General features: G+C 56.8%; 2 protein-coding genes across 6 annotated transcripts in view; one reads left to right on the top strand and one right to left on the bottom strand.

The window, feature by feature from the left end:
- The first annotated feature begins 46 nt into the window (after positions 1–46).
- PTGES2 (prostaglandin E synthase 2) lies at positions 47–5,427 on the top strand. 3 transcript variants are annotated; one of them, XM_025051206.1, is made up of 7 exons: positions 47–1,081; positions 2,068–2,133; positions 3,008–3,066; positions 3,441–3,590; positions 3,870–4,070; positions 4,177–4,294; positions 4,428–4,793. In XM_025051206.1, the coding sequence occupies exons 1-7, from the start codon at positions 812–814 to the stop codon at positions 4,722–4,724; spliced, it is 1,161 nt and encodes a 386-aa protein (XP_024906974.1). In that variant the 5' UTR covers positions 47–811; the 3' UTR covers positions 4,725–4,793. The 3 variants fall into 3 exon arrangements, with proteins under 3 accessions (XP_024906974.1, XP_024906973.1, XP_006918068.1); XM_025051205.1 differs by having other exon boundaries at positions 49–1,081; positions 2,068–2,265; positions 4,428–4,791; XM_006918006.3 differs by lacking the exon at positions 4,428–4,793 and adding an exon at positions 4,832–5,427 and having other exon boundaries at positions 64–1,081; positions 2,068–2,265.
- Positions 5,428–11,687: 6,260 nt separating this feature from the next.
- The window catches only part of SLC25A25 (solute carrier family 25 member 25), a 37,345-nt gene continuing 28,344 nt past the window's right edge, over positions 11,688–20,688 (bottom strand). For all 3 annotated transcript variants that reach the window (XM_006918005.3, XM_015594348.2, XM_015594347.2), the window contains exons 2-10: positions 19,199–19,325; positions 19,024–19,111; positions 17,976–18,087; positions 16,592–16,750; positions 15,246–15,398; positions 14,818–14,925; positions 14,549–14,716; positions 13,828–13,978; positions 11,688–13,744 (exon numbers count right to left, since the gene is read on the bottom strand). In XM_006918005.3, the coding sequence (XP_006918067.1) occupies positions 13,560–13,744; positions 13,828–13,978; positions 14,549–14,716; positions 14,818–14,925; positions 15,246–15,398; positions 16,592–16,750; positions 17,976–18,087; positions 19,024–19,111; positions 19,199–19,325 (1,251 nt within the window). In that variant the 3' untranslated portion in view covers positions 11,688–13,559. The remainder of the gene's footprint in view (positions 13,745–13,827; positions 13,979–14,548; positions 14,717–14,817; positions 14,926–15,245; positions 15,399–16,591; positions 16,751–17,975; positions 18,088–19,023; positions 19,112–19,198; positions 19,326–20,688) is intronic.

Raw genomic sequence — 20,688 nt, 5'->3', positions numbered from 1 at the left:
CACCGCCCCCTCTCGCTGTCGCTGGGCGGTGTCGTCCCAGGGCTGCCCGCCGAGAAGCCTAGGCCGTGGTGGTGGCTCCGGGCCTCATCTCCGACTAGCGAGCCCGGCAGCGGGGCGGGGGCAGCCTGGGACCCCCATTTTGCTCCATCCCGCCGTTGGGGACGTGCGGGTGGGCGAGCCGGAGCTTCCGCGTGGTCGAAATCCGAAACACGTGGTTTCTAAGGTCCCCAAACTGTAAAGAAAGTTTTATGGTTCAGGCCATAGCAGAAACGGTGCAGCGGTGCGGGAGGGCAGAAAGAGCCCGAGCTGCTGACGCCTTCCTCCTGTGGGTCGGGTCGGGCCGTTTCCGCGGCCCTCAAGGACCCGAACTCATGACCCTTTCCCTGACACTCCGAAGGGTTCAGTCTCTTTCGACTGGGAGCACAAGGTAGAAATGACTAACGAGATATTACGGATGACATTGAGGCTGAAAGACCACACAGGGAGCTACGTGGCCGAGCCCGGGCTAGTGCCCGAGTATTCCTTGCATTCGTCTGGGGTCACCACCGAGACCCGTTACATCTACAAGTTCAAAAACAGGGTCATTTAGCGACTCCCAGACATCCCCGAGGGTGTTTCTGCGACTCTGCCGAGTGAATGAAAGCTGGGCGCCAAGCATGCACGCCCAAACCCGCGAAGGCTATTCCTCTCCGCGCGGTGTCACTGTCACCCCTGGCAACCCGCGGGGTGCCGGAGACCCAGCTTTTTAAGGGTTGCCTAAGCCAGGCGATCTTCGTTTTGCACGCCCGCCCGCGGCGCCGGCAGAGCGAACATGGCTGTGGCTGCACGGGCGCTGTGGCCCAGCGGGCGCGCTCTGTCCTGGAGGCTGGGTGGTCGACCGGCGCCCGGACTGCTGGCTCAGAACCCGGCCGGCTTCGCGGGGGCGACGGGAGGCCCGAGCCCAGCCGCCAGCACTCACAAGCGGAGCCCGCAGCTCCTGGGGGCGGCGGCGCTGGCCCTGGGGGGCGCCTTGGGGGTGTACTACACCGCGCGGTGGCACCTGCGTGCCCAGGATCTCCGCGCCGAGCTTCCAGCCACGCAGGTAAGCCTGGGCTGGACCGAGCCAGGGTTTGGGGAACTGGGGTCAGCGCCGAACTTTGGGACTTCTGGGAAGCCGCGGGGTCAGGAATCGCCTCCTGCAATCGCTTGTGACCTTGGGCAAGTGACTTGATTTTGTCTCTGAGCCCTCAGCGTCCTCATCTGTGAAATGGGGCCCTTGCTGATGCCTGCTAACTGGAATAGTTGTCTTTGTCTTAGAGTCGTTTTTCTAACTTGTCTTAAGACTTTTTAATGGGAAGGTTTGGAGATCACAGAAAAGGAAAAGCCACTATGAAAGACCCTGGATGCTCCCCAGGCCACTATGACATTCTGTCGGCCCCCTCTCATCATCCCCAAATCCCATGGTTGTGTATGTATTAGTATTATTAGTAGTATTTTTATGAAACCAATGACCCTTAGACTCCAGGCCCCGAGACAGGGAGGTCACGGAAGTGTCCCTGGAGCCAGCAGGTGGCCCAACTGCCTTTGCAATGCTTTATAAACAGCACCAGCACGGCTGTTCTTTGCTCCCACCTCCACCACCCACCCACAGGTGCTTTCTTCTGAACTCGGAGTGACGGGTGGTTGACAGGAAGTGGAGTTCTTCGCTCCTCCCTGCCCACCTCCACTGGTCCAGACTCAGGTTCCCATGCGAACCCTGAGGGCCGTGGACAACAGCTGTGACTTTCAAACATGAATGTATAGCAGGCTCACTTGGGGCTTTCCTGCGGATCCTGCAGCATTCAGGCTTGCAGTCCAGATGTTTGAGATTTGAGGTAGACCCCACCCTGGCCAATGCTGGGCCCCTGGCTAGGTTGTAGCCCAGCTCTGCCCCCTCACCCAGAAGTCCCTGGGATTGGGGGAGTGGCATGGGCACTCTGAGTTGAAGCAATTGCTGTGCATCTGGGAGGGCACACCTGGGGATGTCTGGTGTTCCCTTGGGTCTGGGTACCAGGCCTCAGAAGCCTTTCTGCCGTTGCTCCCCGCCAGCTCTCCCTGTCCGGCCGCCTGCAGCTGACCCTCTACCAGTACAAAACGTGTCCCTTCTGCAGCAAGGTTCGTGCCTTCCTGGACTTTCACGCGCTGCCCTACGAGGTGGTGGAGGTGAATCCCGTGCGTAGGGCCGAGATCAAGTTCTCCTCCTACAGGAAGGTGCCTATCCTACTGGCCCAGGAAGGAGACAGCTTGGTGAGCTTCGAGAGCCCCCCCACCATGCCCTGAGTTGTCCTAGAGTACCCCCGAGTTGGGCCCTGCTCTGCAGCCCTGGGAGGAACTGAGATCTCAGCCTCAGCTGAGGATTATGAGGGCAAAGTAGCTGGTATACAGTAGATGCTCAATAAAAGCAGGCTGCCATCCTTCCCCACCAACACCAAACACCAGCCTGGTCTAAGGAAGGCAGAGCACCACCGAGCTTTACGATGCAGGTTCTGAAATCAGGGTGGCCGAGGTTCAAGGTGTGGCTCTGTCCCTCACTGGCTGTGACTTGGGGCCAGTCACTTAGCCACTCTGGGCTTCTTTCTTCACCAACCAACATACTCTCTGCGTTGTAGGGGTGCCTGGCACAGTGCTTGGCTCCTAGTATGCAGCTTCTGGAGTCCACCCTGCCCCTCAGTGCCGAGGAGGTCGGGTGGGTGGATGGGCAGGCCCAGACCCTGGATGCTCCCCAGGCCCTCCTCCCCATCGGCCACACTTGGGTCTCCCTTACTCTGGGCCACCCTGGGAGTGGGGACTGTATCTTGGGGGGCGGGAAGGGGAGAGCTCAGTGGGCATCGGTTTTCGGGGTAAACCCCCACGGGTGGGTAAACAGTCCCCTGGTTCCACCCCACTGGTTTCTGTGGGATGCCTGGGCATCGGTGGTGTTTATTGGCCCCTGTGGCCCTTCTGGGCCTATCAGCCCCCTACACACGACTCAAACCTACCTCTCCTCCAGCAACAACTGAACGACTCCTCTGTCATTATCAGCGCCCTCAAGACCTACCTGGTGTCGGGGTAAGGAGCCCCCGGAGGCCAGACAGGCATCCCATTTTGTTCTGTCTCCAGGGAGACCTCACCTGAGTTCCTGCATGGGGGCAGGGTGGGGCTGCTTCTCACATTTCCAGAATGGGCCATGGGCGTCCTGCTCTGAGACTCCCTTCCTCTCGGCACATCCCCTTCTGTCAGGGGAGTGCTCCCAGCGCCGGCCCCACATCCTTGCCCCAGGACCTCCTGTGTCACCCACCAGAGGGTGGAAAGCTTTTGCGGGTTGGTTCTGGCTGCACCCCAGGGCTAGGTCGGGCAGGGGTGGATAGTCACCCCACGGAGGTGAGGGCGCAGTCTCCTGGAGGAGGAGGGAGCGGGGGTGAGACTCCGGATGATTCTCGAAGGCATCCCCTGGAAGACATCATCACCTACTACCCACCCATGAAGGCCATAAATGACCAGGGCAAGGAGGTCACCGAGTTCTGCAACAAGTACTGGCTCATGCTGGACGAGAAGGAGGCCCAGCGACTGTATGGTGGGAAGGAGGCCAGGACGTGAGTGCGGCTGGGGCTGGCCCGGGGGTGGCGACGAGGGCTGGGGCGTCTTCCCCAGAGGGGACCCGGCCGAGCGAGGCACTCTGAGGGGACAGCAGTGTGGGAGAGCACGGGGCTGGGGCCAAGCCGCAGCCTGGGCTGAGTCTGCGTGAGGACCTGCTGCTTAGCCTCAGCTTCCCGTCCGTACGCTGGGCGTCTAGACAGTAGGGCTGCTCCCCCACCTCCAGGCGCTGGCCTGGGAAGCCCAGCTGGCCTGCCCCTCTGTCCCCTTGCCTGCAGGGAAGAGATGAAGTGGCGGCAGTGGGCGGACGACTGGCTGGTGCACCTGATCTCCCCCAACGTGTACCGCACGCCGGCCGAGGCCCTGGCCTCCTTTGACTACATCGTCAGGGAGGGCAAGTTCGGGGCCATGGAGGGCGCTGTGGCCAAGTACCTGGGTGCAGCCGCCATGTACCTCATCAGCAAGCGACTCAAGAGCAGGTGACGGCTCACGCGTGTGCATGTGTGTGCTCATGGTGGCCTGCCCGCTGTCCCCTCCTGGGCCGGGTTGGGGATCCCCTGATGGACTGCCCCCATCCCCGCCCAGGCACCACCTCCAGGATGATGTGCGCAAGGACCTCTATGAGGCTGCCAACAAGTGGGTGGCGGCCGTGGGCAAAGACCGGCCCTTCATGGGGGGCCAGAGGCCGAACCTAGCTGATCTGGTGAGTGTGGTGGTGGCGGGGGTGCCCGACTGAGGGGCCTGTCTTTGGGGTCAGAGAGGCCCAGGCTGGGAAAGATGTGGACTACATCTCCCGGCTCCCCACCTCAGAGGCCCCTGGCTCCATCTGCTGTCAGGGCCTTAAGGAAAACCAGCTACAAGAAACTGTCTTGGTTCCCATAACTGACAAGTTTAATGGAGGCGTTGGCTTCAGGCCCGGCTGGATTCAGGGGCTCAAGTGGTGTTACCCCAGCCAATTCCATTGGGAAGTATTCCCGCAGCCCGGGTGGGACACGCTGATCGGTGGCCCAGGTCTCAGCTGGGCGCTGGGGGAGGTCTCAGGACCTGAGAGTGAGGGGGGGAGGGGGTCGTCCAGAAGGAGAGTGTGGACGTGGGGCAGGCGAAGCCTCAGCCATCCTGCACATCTCCTTTAAAGCCCCGTGAGGGGAAGCAGCCCGTTAGCCCGCCTGGGAGCTCTCACGGAAGGGAGGGCACGTGGCCGCTGGGGCGGGTTTGGACGCCCGCTCCATACCCACTGCAGGCGGTGTATGGCGTGCTGCGCGTGATGGAGGGCCTGGAGGCCTTCGACGACCTGATGCGTCACACCCGCATCCAGCCCTGGTACCTGCGGGTGGAGAAGGCCATCGCCGAGGCCCCCCAGTGAGCCGAGCCTCCCCACTGAGAGGAACTGGGATCCAGCAGACGTGGGCCGCCAGGGACCCGGGCCGCCGAGCCAGCACGCAGCAGTGCTGTGCAGGGGTGAGGACGGGAGCGTTCTGCCTCCTGCCCGCCCCATGCCCCCAGCATTCTCTGCTTCTCACACGGGACACCTGCTAGGGTTCTGGGACACTGAGGGACGAGGCCCAGGCCCAGTTCCCTTCACAGCCCCCGAGGGGCTCGGAGGGGCTACCTGCCACCGCCCTCCTCCTCCCCCTGCCTCCTGCTCTCCAGCTGTTCTCCAGGGCCCTAGGTGGCTGCCCTGCCTGTGCCCTGTGGCTGGGGATTGGGCTGGGCACCTTTCCTGGACCAGGGAAGCAGGGGCACTCCGGTTTAGGGAGAGCCCTATCCTCAGCTGCTCTTTCCAAATGCTCCCAGGACTCTGTGACATGTTTGAAATAAAGGTGGCCGCTCCCCTCATGGCGGTGCTGCGGTGAGGTCTGTGGCTGGAGCTGCACGTGGCCGCCGGTCCGGGCGGCTTGGGATGGGGCCCAGCCCTCCTGGTGACTACTGTTCGTCCACTGTTACTGAGCTTTCAGGCCTGGGGCAAAAGGCTTAGCAGGCCTCCTGTCACATAATCCCTAGGACACCAGCAGGGAGGCCCAGAGATGGCCCAGGGTGCGGTCTCTGAGGGACAGACGGGGACTCTGGGTGCTGGTGCCCCTCGGCCTCGGTTTCCTCGCCTGTCATGTGGGCATAACGCTAGCCCCTACCTCACCGGGAAGTTGCGAGGGTTTGATGAGAAGCCGTGGGTCAAGTGCGCGGAAGGATGTCGGGCTGGGCAGGGCTGGAGTCATTTCCGGACACCGAGGCTCTGAGAGTGCAGCACCTTCCACGGCCCCCCTGGCAGCAGGTGGCCACCCTCAGGCTTCGGTCCCAGGCCTGGGATTTCACAGGGGTGGACACTGTGACGGGCGCAATACGGAGGAGCCAGCTCTGGGAGTGAGGGGGCTGTGGGTGGAACCCCCTTCTGAGCAGGGTGCCCGGGCTGGGGTCTCTAGTCCCTGCTTTTGGCAGATGAGGGGCGCGGTGGCCCACCACGGCTGGCCAGTGCACCCAACTCCATCCACTGGGTCCTCCCTGTTGGGGGTGACCGGGCAACCCTTCCAGACCCACTCGGGAGAGTTTTTAATTTTTATTCTTTATAACTTTTAAAAACAAAAACAATGCCTGTCCCACGTGGCAGTGAGCATTCAGATGAGGCGGCAGCGTGGTGAACGCTCTGGGGGCAGACAGCGTAGCATCTGGAACTGGAGGCCTATTTCTCCCGCAGGGCTGCTCACCACCTGCTTGTTCTCGTTCCTGTCAGTCAGCATATGTCACAATGGCTCGTTCTTGATGGCTGCAGAGTGTCCACGGCACATAGGCACCACAGCCCACTGGCCAGGCCTGTGTCGAGCACCATGAGGCTCCCCCTTCCTGTCCCCCTGGGAGTGTCGAGCATGAGGGGCTGTGGGAGGAAGGAGGGAAGCCGTGGCCTGTGGCATGAGGAACATGGAGCCTGCCACTGAGAGGCCAACAGGTATGAGGGGCCCCAGAGCCACCGCTGTGCCCAGAATGTTATCCCTGCTTTACTGGTTGGGCCTTAAGTCCCAAGAGGACTTTGCTCCAGGGGCCTGGGGTGGCCTTGGATCCCAGGGCCTCCCTCAGCAGGGCAGGAAGTAGGCCAGGAGCACCGTGGGGCCCCAAGGGAGGGCCTGCCCCGTGTCCCTCCCGTCCCCACCCCACTTCCCCTTCCCTTCACAGCCAGGCTCTTCCTGCCATCCTCAGACCTCGCCCAGGGTTATTCGGTGCCTCTCCAGCTGCTCAGGGAGACAGGCTCACCTTGCCTTTGTATCAGTGCCAAGTTTCCCTAAGGAAACATCTGATGTGCCCGGCTTGGGACAAGGTGTCCACCTGTCCATGACATCGTGGCCAGGCTCTCACTGCCACAGCCCCACCCTGTGCCCCCTGCCCTTTCTGCTCCTTCTGTCAGCCTCCCAGTTATGATCCCCACCCTGGCTTCCCCTTGAGGCCCAGTCCGGCTAAGGAAGCCGTAGGTGCAGAGGGGACCCCAGCCACCAGCCACCTCCCCTCTCTCTGTTTTCATATGTCACAGAGATGTTTTCTCCTGTTTCCACATTTCACAGAGGAGGATACCGCTGGTGGCTGACCCATGCTGGGGCCAGCGGCCTGGATCCTAACGGGGCATTTTTTCCCTGGGGCTGCTGCAGGCACGGAGGAGCATACTTGTGTCTCCTTCACCCTCTACTGAATGGTCCCCTTAATGAAATGTCCAAGGACTGTGCTAGCTAGACACGATCTCTGTGACTGGGGCTGGAGACTGGCTAGTCAACCCCAGGCGACCGCCGATCACCGAGGATTTCAAATCCCCCGGGAAGAGGTGAGAGAACCCTGCTTCAGATTTCTCACACATTCCTTGGCCTGGTCCCCGGGGCGTGTTTTCTCAGAACCACCAGAGGGCGGTAGAGGTTGCGAAGCCCTGAGATGGAACCAAGGCCTGATGCTGTCGCCTTGTGGCCAACTCCCGGATGGCAATTTCCCTGGGCAGTCTGCATTACCTAGGGACTATTTGCCCATCTGTAAAATGGGTTTAGCAGGCAAGGGTCTGAAGATGGAGAAAGGGCCTCAAGCCAGGAACCACTGCCCCACCCTGGTCATGCTTAGGTCACGGCATGCCCTTATGGCCTTGACGGTGGCAGAAGGCCTGCGGTGAGAACACTGCCACTGCCTGCTGTGACCCTGGGCAAGCCCCATCCTTGCCCTTCCTTGGGCAAGCCCTTGGAAGTCTACTGTCTGTTCTCGGGACACACTCCCTGCTCTGTTCCCAACTGAGCTCCCAGAACTCATGGTCAAGAGCTCCAGGAAGTAAGAAGGGAGGAGGGGTCTGGGAGTCAGGAGGGCTCCCTGGGGAGGGTCCAAGAGCTCCAGGAAGTAAGAAGGGAGGAGGGGTCTTGAGAATGGCGAGACCCCCTCCTCCCTGGGAGTCAGGAGGGCTCCCTGGGGAGGGTGAGCCACGGCTGGGCTCCAAGGATTGGGAGACTTCCAGTTTGCTTTTGCTCGTTTGTTAGATTGTCAGAATTTTACATTTCACCTCGATTATGCAAATAATGTCCATGGTACATAAATAGAACTGGCAGATAAACAAAAAGATACCAATTTTTCACCATTCTACCACCCATAGATTTACCCACTTAATGACTTTTTGGAGTGTAGCTTTCCAGTTTATTTTTTATGTAGCCTACATATAGTACATCTATATTTATATTTTATATGTAATAAATATATATTTATTTATCTAACAGTTTTGTGGCAAGCACTGTTTTAAGCTCTTTGCATACACTACCTCGCTTAATTCTTACAACATCCCCATGAGGTACGTACAGATATTTTATGAACGAGGAGACCGAGGCATCAGAAAGGTTAAGCAGTGTCACACGGCTAGTAATTGGCAGAGGCAGGATATGAACCTAGATCTCTTGGCTCCAGAGTATGTGATTTTCATCACGTGTCACATTGCTCCTCTTTCTAGATAAATTTGCCTGTATTTTAAATAAAACTTCAGATCACACAGGAGCTCCTCGATCATGAACACATTCCAGATCAGACTACTGTTCTCTCTCACCATTACTAATGACTGTGCAGTATTTAACGGTGCGCAGTGTTCCATGGGATGACTGTTCCTTGCTTGATTTAAGCAGTCAAATGGGAAAGATCTTGACAGGCAGAAAGGTCTAATAGGGACAGGAGTTGTAGTAGGGGAATGGTGTGGGGGGATGAATGGCCCCCAAATATATCCAGGTCCTAATCCCTGGCCCCTGTGATTGTGTGGTAAGGAGAATTTGTAGATGCGATTAAATTCATGATTTCGAGATGGAGTTTCCTGGATTACTCAGGTGGGCCCTAAATGTGATCGCAAGTTTCTTTATAAGAGGGAGATTTGACTACAGGAGATGCCACAACACAAGCAAGAGGCTGAAGTCACCCGAGAAAGAGGTCACAAGCCAGGGGATGCCGGCGGCCTCCGGAAGGCAGGAGAGGCAAAGGAATGGGTTCTCGAGAGATTTCCGCCCAGTGAAGCTGATTTTGGACTTCTGGCTTCTGGAAATACAAGAGAATACATCGGTGTTGTTTTAAGTCACCAAGTTCGTGGCAGGTTGTAACAGCAGCCACAGGAGACTAATACAAATGGTATAAGCCTGTGCGGTCAGGAAAGAGAAACTGCTCCGGTGACCTTGGGCAAGTCTCTGCCCGGTGTCAGTGTCCTCTGTAAAACGAGGGGCGGGGCCTGGGCTCTTTGGTGCAGGTGAGGTGCCCCACCCCGGTGGACGCGGTGGCAACAGCACTCTCTCTCAGCCTCCAGATGGTTCTTCCTGGGCCACAGGGGCTGTGCTGATGGCTGACAGCAAACGGCCCAAAGAAGTCATTCCTTCGTGGCCACTACCCTGCCCACCTCCAAGTCATGGGAAGCCCAGAAGCCCAGGTTTATCTTACTCCCTGGGGGGCACTGGGGCAGCTGTCTGGTTCTCTCTGGCCTGTTTCCTCATTCTTGGTTCCTCCCTGCCCTATCTGCTGGTCCTGCCCATCCAGCCCTGGTTGGCCTCTCCAGCCACTGTGACCTGGGCTCACCGGTCTGCTCCAGCTTTCTCGTGGGCCCTGGAGGCCAGGGACTAAGGTCCATGCCTGAGCAGCTGGGCTTAGCACACGGGGGCTCTTCCTCTCACCTTTGCCCTGTATTCCAGCCTGTTCAGGCCAGCGAGATCAGGACTGGGGCAGCCCAGCCAGGAGCCGAGGTCGAGAACATGGCCTCAGAGTCAGCAAAGCTGGTTTGCATCTTAGCTCACTGTTCACCTTGTAGGAACCTGGGGAGTCTTTCCCCTCTGAGCCGTAAGGAAGGTACTGTGCCCACCTTGCTCGAGGAAACTGAGGCTCACAGAGGCATGAGATTTGCCCAGGATCACACTGCCAGGTGCCAGGTGCCAAGCAGAGGCCTGCCCCACGTTTCCCAGCCCTTAATCATGGTGAGGTCCTAGGCAAGACCCTTCTCCTGGAGCCTTAGTTTTCTCATCTGTAAAATGGGGACGTGGCAGCAACAGTACCTCCTAGAACCGCTGAGGACAAAGTAAGGGCCCGTGTGTGTAGTGCCCCAGCTGGTGCTCAATAAATGTCACTCTCAAGATTTAGAGATGAAAGGGTCTAGCTTCAGGAAGGAGGGTAAAGGACCCGTCACCCAGAACAAGTGGCTGCCCCCACCACTCTCCGGGTTGGATTTCCTCTCAGACGCCAGTCAGATGCCAGGCCGGCATGAGCCTCCTCGCTGGGCGGCTGGAAGGAGAAGCGTTTCGGCGGAAATTACTCTGTGTTTGGAATCCGGGATGGGGAAGGGAGCTGGGAGATAAAATTGTTTATTAAGGACCAGCTGTTTCCATTTCCTGTCTCATTTGACTTTCCAACAGCCCTTCCAGGCAAATCCGGAGGTCAGAGGCCTGAAATGGGCTCACTGGGCTCAGACACAGGTCTCGGCAGGGCTGGTTCCTTCTGGAGGCTCCAGGCGAGAATCTGTTCTTGGCCTTGTTCAGGTCCTGCAGGCCACCTGCATTCCTTAATTTGTGGCCCCTTCCTCCACCTTCAAAGCCAGTGACCTGGGGCTGAGTCTTGGGCCACCTGTGGCTCTCTCTCTGCCTCCCTCTCACACATGGAAAGATCTCATGATTACTTGGGGCCACTCAGGTAATCCTGGATCATCTCCTTGTTCTGAGGTCAGCTGATGGGTCTTAATTCCAGCTGCATCCCTCAACCAGGTCACCCGATTCACAGGTTCTGAGGATTAGGACATGGACATCCTTGGGAGGGGCGTGATTCTGCGTGCCACACCATGAAACATTTGGATGGGCCTCATTCAACCAGTAACTGTTTACTAAGCACCGGTGGGTGCCTGGCACCTACTGGGAACAGCAGTGAAGAAATCAACTGCATTACGTCTACGAAAACCCCATTTCCAAATAAAGCAACATTTCGAGGTTCCCAGTGGACACGAACGTTGGAGGGAACACTATTCAACCCAAGACAAGTGGCATATGCCAGTTTCACCCCGGGCACACTTCCGTGCCTCCCTACAGCCTCTGAATGCCAGAGGCCTAAGCAGGTTCCCCAAGCTGTTTCATACTGTCCCCGACCCAGGACACCCAGTGCTGTCAGGGGACTGGAGTGTGGACAGTTATTTAGCAAACATTTTATTGAACACTCTGTGCTTCAGGCGTCTTAGGCACGGGGACTTAGAAGGGCAAGCACAACCTTGCCCCCAGGGGCTTCATCCTTGCCAGGCAAGACAGGCACAAAGCAAATAAAGAATGTCAGGTGGGGCCCCCCAACATCTAAGTCAGAAAGATGGGCAGGAACCAATTGGGAGGCCAGGGAGGGGCAGCTGTGAGGTGGACAGAAGCCCAGTGGTGCCCAGAACGGCTCCAAGCAGGAGGGAATGACTGAGACGTGTGGAATCACAGGGCTGAGGGGGTACTGGTCAGAGCACCCCAAACCCAGCAAACATGCATTCTAAAGAGGGAGTGCTTCTGAGAAGCCCAGAGGTGGCTTTTCCATGATGAGAAAATTGGGTTTGTTTTCTAACATGTGAATGCGCTGACACCGCCCAGGCCCCAACCAGAAAAATCAGGGCTCTGCCATCAGCTTTTGAAACAACTTTATTAGAAGGCTCTTTTTAAATGACAACTTCCATTTCGTTCTTAATTTGTTTTTTCACAAATTCCAGTTATAACTATATTTATATATAACGGTAATTTTTGCATTGATCTTTGCATCCTATTTAAATTGTCCTCATCAGGCCATTCTGGTGGGATGGAGGTACAACTGAGGTTGCAGGTTGACCAGCATTACTGAACAGGGGCAGCAGGTGGGGGGTGGCGGGAGGAGCCCACGTCACAGGTGGAGTGGGGAGCTGGCTGCCCTCTCCTCTAGCCCCACCCCAAACTCACAGTGATAGGCACCTTGCTGCCTTGTCATTCAAAAAGGGTGAAATAAAGCAATCCTCCCAGTCCGAGGAGGGATCTAGATTTCCGTGGTCAATGGAACTGAGATTTCTCCCACTCTTCCGCCCCCAACAAACCCTCAGATCCTAAGGCTTCCTGGGTGCACGCACACCCCAACGTGCCAAAGGGCATCTGTGCAATCAGGGTCCCCCCACCTTCTACCTGTGGACAGAAGTGACGTCGGTGCTAGCAGTGGTGGGAAGGGTCGCTCCCACGGACCCCCTTCCTGTCCTCACCCCACCTCACGGATGTTGGGAAGGTACAATCAACCATGAACATAAATATGAATAAAAAATGAACTTGACAATGACAGGCTATTAATTAAACAAATCTATAAAAATAGGTAGGACATAACTCTGTTCAAATAAATACGAAATAAATAGGCTCCAAGCAGTGTGATACATCACGTCAGTGGAATGTGAGGCTGGTCCCACTTGCCCCAGTTGGGACTGGACATAAATCCCCAGGGGCAACAGAAACAGACTTTAATGCAGTCAGCCAAGCTATCCACTCCCTTTGTCTTCCTTCTGGAAGCAGAGAATCTGCACATTTGTCCAGCTTGTCTTTCTGAACAAAACCCTTTTCTCGACAACACATAATTAAGGCCTTTAACCCTTTTCCTTCTCGCCAGGGCACGCGGACACAGGGCAGAAACTGCCCTTCGCGCTACAGCACGCCCCACTGCCTCCAGCCAGAGTGGGGACGGGACGTTGGTTCTGAGCTGGTGCCAGTCCTGACAGAGTCTGGGGCCAGCTCAGAACCCCGGGAGGCCCCCCAGCAGCATGGTGCGGAGGCCTCGGGGATCCCAGGACCAGTACTGGCCTTCCAGGCAGCCAGCAGTGGGGCAGGGCCTCGCCCCTGCACGCACGTGCACATCGGGGTGCCCAGCTGCTGGTGAGCTCAGATGAGGTGAGCGCAGAAGCCAGACTCCTCCCTCCTCCCTCCACGACTGAGGAGTGGCTGTGGCAGGGTCGGGTGCCACCACCTTTGACCACGGGCTGAGGAGAGCGGAGTGAGGAGGGATGTGGGGAGTGGGCTGGCAGCCCTCCTCCTACCATATTAAAACAGCAGTGAGGAAGAAGCAAAGTGGGCACAGGGAAGGTGCCCACAGGCAGACCAGAGGGCCGGGGCCCGCGGCCCATGTTCTGGGTGCGAGGAAGAGATGGAAGAACTAAGCCAGCCTCCAAGCCCTGCTGTTAGGCAGGCACTGCGGGAAACGTCCTGTCCCTACTGCACATAAATAAGCCTGTGTCCTGCTGACCCCTGGACCTCAGGGAACACCAATGGGTCTTTCCTGGAATGGACATGGGGGTGGGGCCAGGGTCAGCAGGACGTATCCGGCGGGCCCGCCAGCGTTTCTCCCCTCCCTTGCGGGTGCAGCCCAGGGCTTTCACAGCTTGGCTTAAGTCAGCTTAGTGTTGGCACATTCACAGAATGAGATGGCTACACATCCCGGGGCCGCAGGCCCAGGATTAGCGAGTCCGCTGGGCGGCGCTGCCCTCCCTCCCGTCACCGCGACTGCACGCCCAGAGTGATCTTCAGGTTCTCGTACACCACGTAGCTGATGCTCACGGCTGGGATCACCTTCATGAAGTTTGGAGCCAGCCCCCGGTACAGCCCGAAGGCCCCCTCGGTCCGCAGGATCTGTTTGAAGAGGCTGCTCATGGTCACCTCTGGAGCGCCCTCAATGGAGGCTGCAGTGAGAGAGGCTGTACATCAGAGGTCTTTCGCCACCTCCTCCCTGGGTCCCATGGGGCCGGGCTTGGACCAGCCTTACCTTGAGCCTGCATCCGGGTTCTGACCAGAGCCAGTGGGTAGCTGGCCAGCTGGCCACAGGTGCTGGACATGGTGCCGCAGGCCAGGAGCACAAACACGCCAGGGTCTGCGCTGTTTACTGCGTAGCGCTGCAGCCAGGCGTTCTTGAGCGTCTGAAAGGGGAAGAGGGACAGGGATGAGCAAAGGTGCCTTTGAGCCCCAAGAAGAGCTCGTGAGGCAGTGAAAGGCTGGAGTGGGGGTGCCGGGGGGACACGGATGCTGGATCCCCATCACATGGGATCCGCGAGGCCACTGTAACCTGATTTACTTGGCCTGGGCTGGCTGAGCTGCTGCCCTTTGTTTATGCTGTCACTAGGGATTCCTGGGTAGGACAGGAATGGGGATGAGGCAGGGGTAGCACTCTGCCCAGAGAGCCTGACTTCCGTGCTCTGGAGTCTGCTGGGGGACCACTGAGCCCCCAGGGCATTGTGCTCTGGAGATCTACCTGCTGAGCCCGTGGGGGGCAGAACCTAGGGGCTGCGGGGGGCAGGCAGAACGACAGGAGACCTTTGCAATGAATAGGCTGAGTCTGGAAGGAGACACTCTTTGTTGCTGTTCCAGGTCTAAGCCATCCCCAGTGGTCTATCAGGCTGGGGTCCTGACAACAGGTGGGGCCATGGCAAGGAGAGGGTTTCTGAATCTCTCCCTTTAGTTCGAGGGGCCTAAGCCTTCTGGGGCCTCACCTCGTAGACGGCTAGGTCTATCCCGGCATAGGGGATGATCCCCAGCATGTTGGGAACGTAGCCTTTGTAGAAGGCGGTCACTCCCTCTCTGGCCAGGATCTTCCTGGCACAGTCCAGCATGCCTGAGTACTGGCCCGTCTTCCGCAAGGCCATCCGGGTCTTTAGAACCTGCGGATCCCAGCAAGAGCAGCAAGTGTGAGCACGGCCCACTGCTCGTCACCCTCACCCCGACGCGCACTGCCTGCCCCAGGACCAAGGTGGCCCCTCACCTCCATCGGGTAGATGCTGCTCTGGGCGATGGCCCCTGCCAAGGACCCTGCCACAAGTCTCTCGTGAATCCTCAGTGTCTCCTGGTCACTCCCAACAAGACGCTTGATCTAGAACAGGGAGCGAATAAACTGATACACCCCAGGGACCAGTGCACCTGCCCCTGTCCCATCCTCCCTCACGGAGCCAGTCAGGTTGAGCTGAGACATGGTGTCCCTGGCACATGTGACACTTCCCAGAGATGAAAGGAACTGGCTCACAGTGGACATGGCAGCAGAGCCAGGGTCAGCCCCAGGTCCCCCACTTCCCACCTCGCCCTGCTGTCCTCAGGTACAAATGACTGGGCATCAGCAGGGCAGGGACCTCAGCCCAGGGGAAGCTCGACAGGCAGTTGCCAGTTGGCAACTCTCCTGGGGAGCCGCATCCTCACCTGTTCGTAGGCCATAAATTTGATGGCTGACTCGGGGGCAATTTTGAGGACATTGATGCCATTGCCTCGCCAGAGTGACTTGGCCCCTCCCTCGCGAATCATCTGGGTGAACCCACCCACGATGCACATGTTGTTGCTGCGGGAGGCGTGGACCTGAGGAGGGAAGGACGAGAGGTCAGAAAGAATTCAGTGGCCACAGGGCTGCCATCGCCTGACACATAGCCTCTTCTCACTGGCCAACAGTCAAGGTCGGCAGGCAGGCTCTTCCGTCTTGCATTCTGAAGACTTTATTATGAAAAAATTTCATAATAAAGGACTTTGTTATGAAAAAATTTCAAGCATATACAACAGTAGCTTCCATGAATCCACAATCAGCTTTAACATTCATGAAACCACAGCCGCTCCTGTCCCTGCAATGCCCCCCCGCCGCTGGGCTACTTTAAAGTATGTCCCAGGATGGTGTCATTTTACCCAAGTGAAATGCTTTCCACCTCTACAGCATTCCTGGGCATTCCCTGAAGACAACAAACTGAAGAGGCCCTGACTTTGAGCCCCTTAGGCTCAGAGGAATGAAGTCCCAGCAGTCAGGTGACTTGCCTAAGGTCACATAGCTGTGAGGGTAGGAGAGGGTCAGATTCCAGGCGTAGGGCTCTTCCCTCTGAACCACTCTACTTCCTGGTTTCAGCTCAAGAAGGGGGTTTAGATTCTCCATCCCCAGGCTTCAAACACAGGCAGGCCCAGGAGGGCAAAGGGGCAAGGGAAAGGATGACATCTTTTCTGAGCAGGTCTCCTGGCTCAAAAAGTGCCAGGACACAAGCAAGGGGACAAGCGGTGATTGGCCCCTGTTCGGACGATGCTGAAGTCCAACAGTGCATTCTTGTACGGCTTGATTTTGCAACCCTGTCCCTGACGTTGGTCTAGCTTATCTCTGCCCTATGGACGTGGAATCTGGAGTCTGGCCCAGGTAATGGCGTCTGGGTCAGGTGAACATCTGCTTTAGGTACATCTTGTATAGGACGCCACCTGCATGTGGCGTCCTATACAAGATGTACCTAAAGAAAGGTTCCTGCCACACCCCAGTTCTCAATGGCTTCACCTGTCTATATTAGGGCCCTATAATGTGATCCCTGGCTTAAAGGCCTCAGATAAAATTAGATCGACTATGTGTAAAATGTTACCCTGGCCTGGTTCTAATGTTACCCTGTCTGAGCAATAATTCCAATCTAATTTATTGGGATAGAAAAATAAGGGCCCAAAGCAGGGCCCCAAACAAGGGACAGGAAACCCACCCACTGAAGAGCCCCGGGGTGGAAAGTGGGAGGTTTGGGGACTGTTTTCCTGCATACCTGCATGAGCACCTTGAGTCTGTCCAGCGGGGCGGTGCAGGTTCTGGATACGGCCCCAGCCCCACCTCCGGCCACAAGGTGTCTCCACCACATCCCCGTCTGCCTCTCCTCCACCGTGAACTCATCGGGGACTGTCAGATTCTCACCCACATCAAAGATCTGCAAGGAAGACCGACAAAGATAAAACAAACAGGCCCTGACGCCTGCGGCAAAGCTTCTGGTGGACAGCTAGGTCTACAGCCTTCCACCATCCAGCATGGCCGATACCCCAAGGGACCACTCAGATGATGAGAAAGCCAAAGACTCTGGGTGGGAAACTAATACACCTCCTCCCCTTCGTTAGCTGAAGGTGGCGAAGCTCTGGTCCGTGTCTGTGGCCTTAGAGAGGTCAAGGTATAGAATCTGAGAGCACAGCTGGAAGAAAGCAGTTCCAAAACCACAGACACAGCCCTTTCAATCACTGTCAGGGAGTTCCTGGAAGAACAGCTTACAAAGGCAATTTCAGGCTGGCTGTACAAAAAGGATTAAGTCAGGGGTGAAAATTCTCCTGAAACCTGATGTGTAACCAGATCACACTGGCAGAACATTACGTAAGGACTCAGCAAATATGAGCGGATTGCGGTGCCTGCGTAACACCCCCTCCTCTGGCCGGCAACCTGGCTGGTTAGACAGAGCCAGCTCTTCTCTGACCCCAGGGCTGCAGGTCACACCCACAGGTCAGCCTGTTCCTACCCTAGGAGCAGACCACTTAATTTCACCCATCAAAGATAGCACGTGCCCCCTGAGGGTGCCCTGGCCTGCGCACTGAGGGAGACAGACCAGGAGGAGTACCTCTGCTACACCTCCCCACCCCCCTAGAGCTGATAGTCCGGGGTGGATAAGACTGAAATTGAGAGGGGACTCAGCGAGGACCCGCAGAGAGGGACACACCCCGCACAAAAGGGAATCAAGGGCAGGGTGAACGCGGCCACTATAGGCGAAGCTGCACATCTGTATTTCTCAACGACACCTATGACGGGGTGAAAGGGCCGTACGCATGCGATGGTGGGGACCTATCTTTTTGCTGTGGAGGGGAGCAACAACACCTATACTACCTGTTCTCTGTAGAGCGCCCCGCCCGCCCCAGGAAGCCTCGCATTGCTTTGGGAGAACAAGGAGCATCTGGGGAGGGGTGTTTGTAGTTGGCCTTGAAGAACAAGCAGCACCCTGGGCGGAGGAACCCTGTGTTTGGGGAATGGTCAGGTCGTTTAGATGGGCTGGTGCGTGGGAAACAGAGGCAGGCCGGGACCCCCACCCCCACGATGGGGCCTGATGCTGGGCAACAGGGACCCTGTGAATGGCCAAAGCAGAGACCACCTTCGGGCCCTGGAAGTATGGGGCTCACCGTGGAGTGCTTCCAGTACAGGATGATCTCGGGGATGTTTTCCACGGGGTGCAGGAGGTGATAGTCTCGCCACTCGTTCCAGTCGATGGTCATCGTGCCGTTCTTATCCATGCTGCAAGGGAAACACAGGTGCCACTTAAAAACAGGCTCCATCTGTCAGCTGCACTTCCCGCCTCCAGGTGAGTCAAGGGCAGGCACGTGGCCACCGAGGAAACCACGGAAGGTGCCTGCCCCCCAGGAGAAAAGGCGAGGTGGCTCCACACCCCACTTTGTACAAAAATGGGTTTAATGGCCCACAAGAACCCTGTTCCGATCAGGCACAGAGATCAAGGAGGAAGGCAGTCACCAGGGTGACACGGATACTTACTAGGTGACAGGGCCCCAGAAGTGGCCCATTCGTATTCTGACAGACAGACAAAGGGGATGCAGAGGAGAGAGGAGAAACAACACATATAAGTGCTCGGAGCAGATGTTAGTGAGGCAAACACACAGCACAGCACGAGGACGCGCCCTCCACAGCAGCCAGGGAGTGGGCACAGGAAGCTGCTGTCCCTGACCAGCTGGCTTCGGGCCCCAGGGACGCGGAGAGGGTCGGCCAGGAGAGGGAGCCGCTGCTAGGGCTCTTCCTTGCGACTTCCCAGCACAGCAACTATGCTGTCCCCCAGGACTGCCACTCACTCTCGACCTGTCTTTTAGGGCAGCGCATCTGACTGCGGTGCTCAGTTCACTGTAAGTGGAACGCTGGCACGTGAGCCCTGTGCCCATTTCACGAGCAGGTGGAGAAGGTGTTCCTTGCTCGCCTTTCACCTATTTGAAATCCCCCCAACTGGTCTTTTCTCTTCATGGGTCACTGGTGAAGGGGCACACTGCCAGCTGACCAGGAACCCGGGAGAGCTTATTTATTCATCCCTTCAAACCACCAGAACCCAAAGTTTGGAGAACAGGGTCAACGCAGTGAATGACACCAGAGAGTTAGTCCAAGAACCTTTCTTTTATCACAGTGTATTTCGTTAAACCAAGTAAATAAAGAGACTGGCTAAGCACTCACCTCTTGAGAATTTTTTCTGCCTGTTGTTCAGATATCTTGACTCCCAGGTCCCGCAGGGACTGCATGATCTCCTGAGCATCGATTCTTCCTGCAACAACAGAGGCTGTGAGCCGGGAGCCAGGCCCACCGAGAACCCAAGACCAGGCCTGCCGCTGGCTCCAGAGGCAACGCTCACCATCGTTCTTTTTGTCCAAACTCTTGAACACCAGCCTCAGTTTCTTCTCGTGATCTTGGAGATAATGGACGAACTCTTCAAAGTCTAGCTGCCCATCAAGGTCTTTATCACCAGCCTGTACAATTTTCTACAAAACAAAAGTAAGGTTTCATACTTTAATTCATGCATCAGCTTGGGTCTTGTGGCACCCTGTTCCTGGGAAATAATTGTGCCAACCCATGACTAGAGGTGTCCCCAATGACCGGAGACGCTTCCCCTGCTCTATTCCCAAAGCCACCACGTGGGCCAGAACCCAAGCAAGAGCCCACCTTGCTTCCCTCTCAAGCAAAGAGGAAAAGCAGCCCCCAGAGGAGACCTTCAGACAGGCCAACAGTGGCGGCCTTGGCGCGCTCTCGTTCCAAGTGTTCTAAAGACTAACTTGTCGTAGCTGCCAGGATCAGCTGCTTGGCTCCCCTGCAGTGCTGTCCCTGGTGCCAAGCAACTGCCCATATGCTCTCTTCCCTAATGTGCGGGTGGCTTTGGAGCTCCAGGTTCCATTGGGAACTCTGCAGCTTGCTGGTTTTATCCCTACAGGTGGCTGTGGCCCAGGAACAATCAGGGGGGCCAGGGTGAGGGTATGGGGCAGAGCCAGCCCCTGCCAATGCCTCCTTGGCAAAAAACACTGTCAGAGAGAACTCTAGAGGCTGGAGTTCTTGGGCATATGTTCGATGGCGCTACAAGTCCCTGATCTCTGGGGAACTTGATGATATAACCAACCTCAGCTTTCTCAACCAGGCACTGTAAAATATGGCAGATCCACTTAGTTTAGTGACCCAAGAAAGCTTGAAGAGACCCTGCTGCTTGGCAGTGAGGTTCCAAGTCATGGGTCCTGCTAAATGCTTTACCTCTAGTAACCCGCCGCCCTCACGAACAGCTGTCTGCTGTCACTTCCCCCTTTTATAGAGAAAGAAATGGGAGCTCGGAGAAGATACGTCATTTATCCAAAGTCACACAGCCAGGGAAGGCGGGATTCAAGCTGGGCCTTTTGAGACTCCAGAGCCTCCTCCCTAGAGATGCTGCTGCCACCCTAAAGGTTAATCTCAAGAAGGTGAGGGACACACATGAGTCACTCCAACCCAGCAACACCCCAAAACTAAGACTTAAGAGTCTCCTAAGGAAAATGATTAGAGTCTTCCTGCATTGACCAATTCTCACAGTGAGAAATGCACCCACTATCCATAGACCAATATGGGTTTCAAAGTCTTCTGGGCCAGTGTGTTTGGAAATCGATAGACCATTGGCTCGCCGGCGCTCTCCAGCAATTACAATCACAGTCACTCTCTGAACCACCTGATGGTTCTCTGTGATTGCTCAGCCACTAAGGGTGCTAGGAGGAGGGCTGGGTAGATACTATGTCACCTAACATGAACCAAAGAACCCTGTGGGTGTGGCTGGAATGTGAGACCAATGCCGATAAATATTTTATCTATTATCTAGTTATGTTAACTTCC

This window comes from Pteropus alecto, unplaced genomic scaffold, assembly GCF_000325575.1.
Source record: "Pteropus alecto unplaced genomic scaffold, ASM32557v1 scaffold67, whole genome shotgun sequence".
NCBI classification, from domain to species: Eukaryota; Metazoa; Chordata; class Mammalia; order Chiroptera; family Pteropodidae; genus Pteropus; species Pteropus alecto.
The sequence above is the reverse complement of the archived record's forward strand: the minus strand, read 5'-3'. Positions and strand labels throughout refer to the sequence as shown.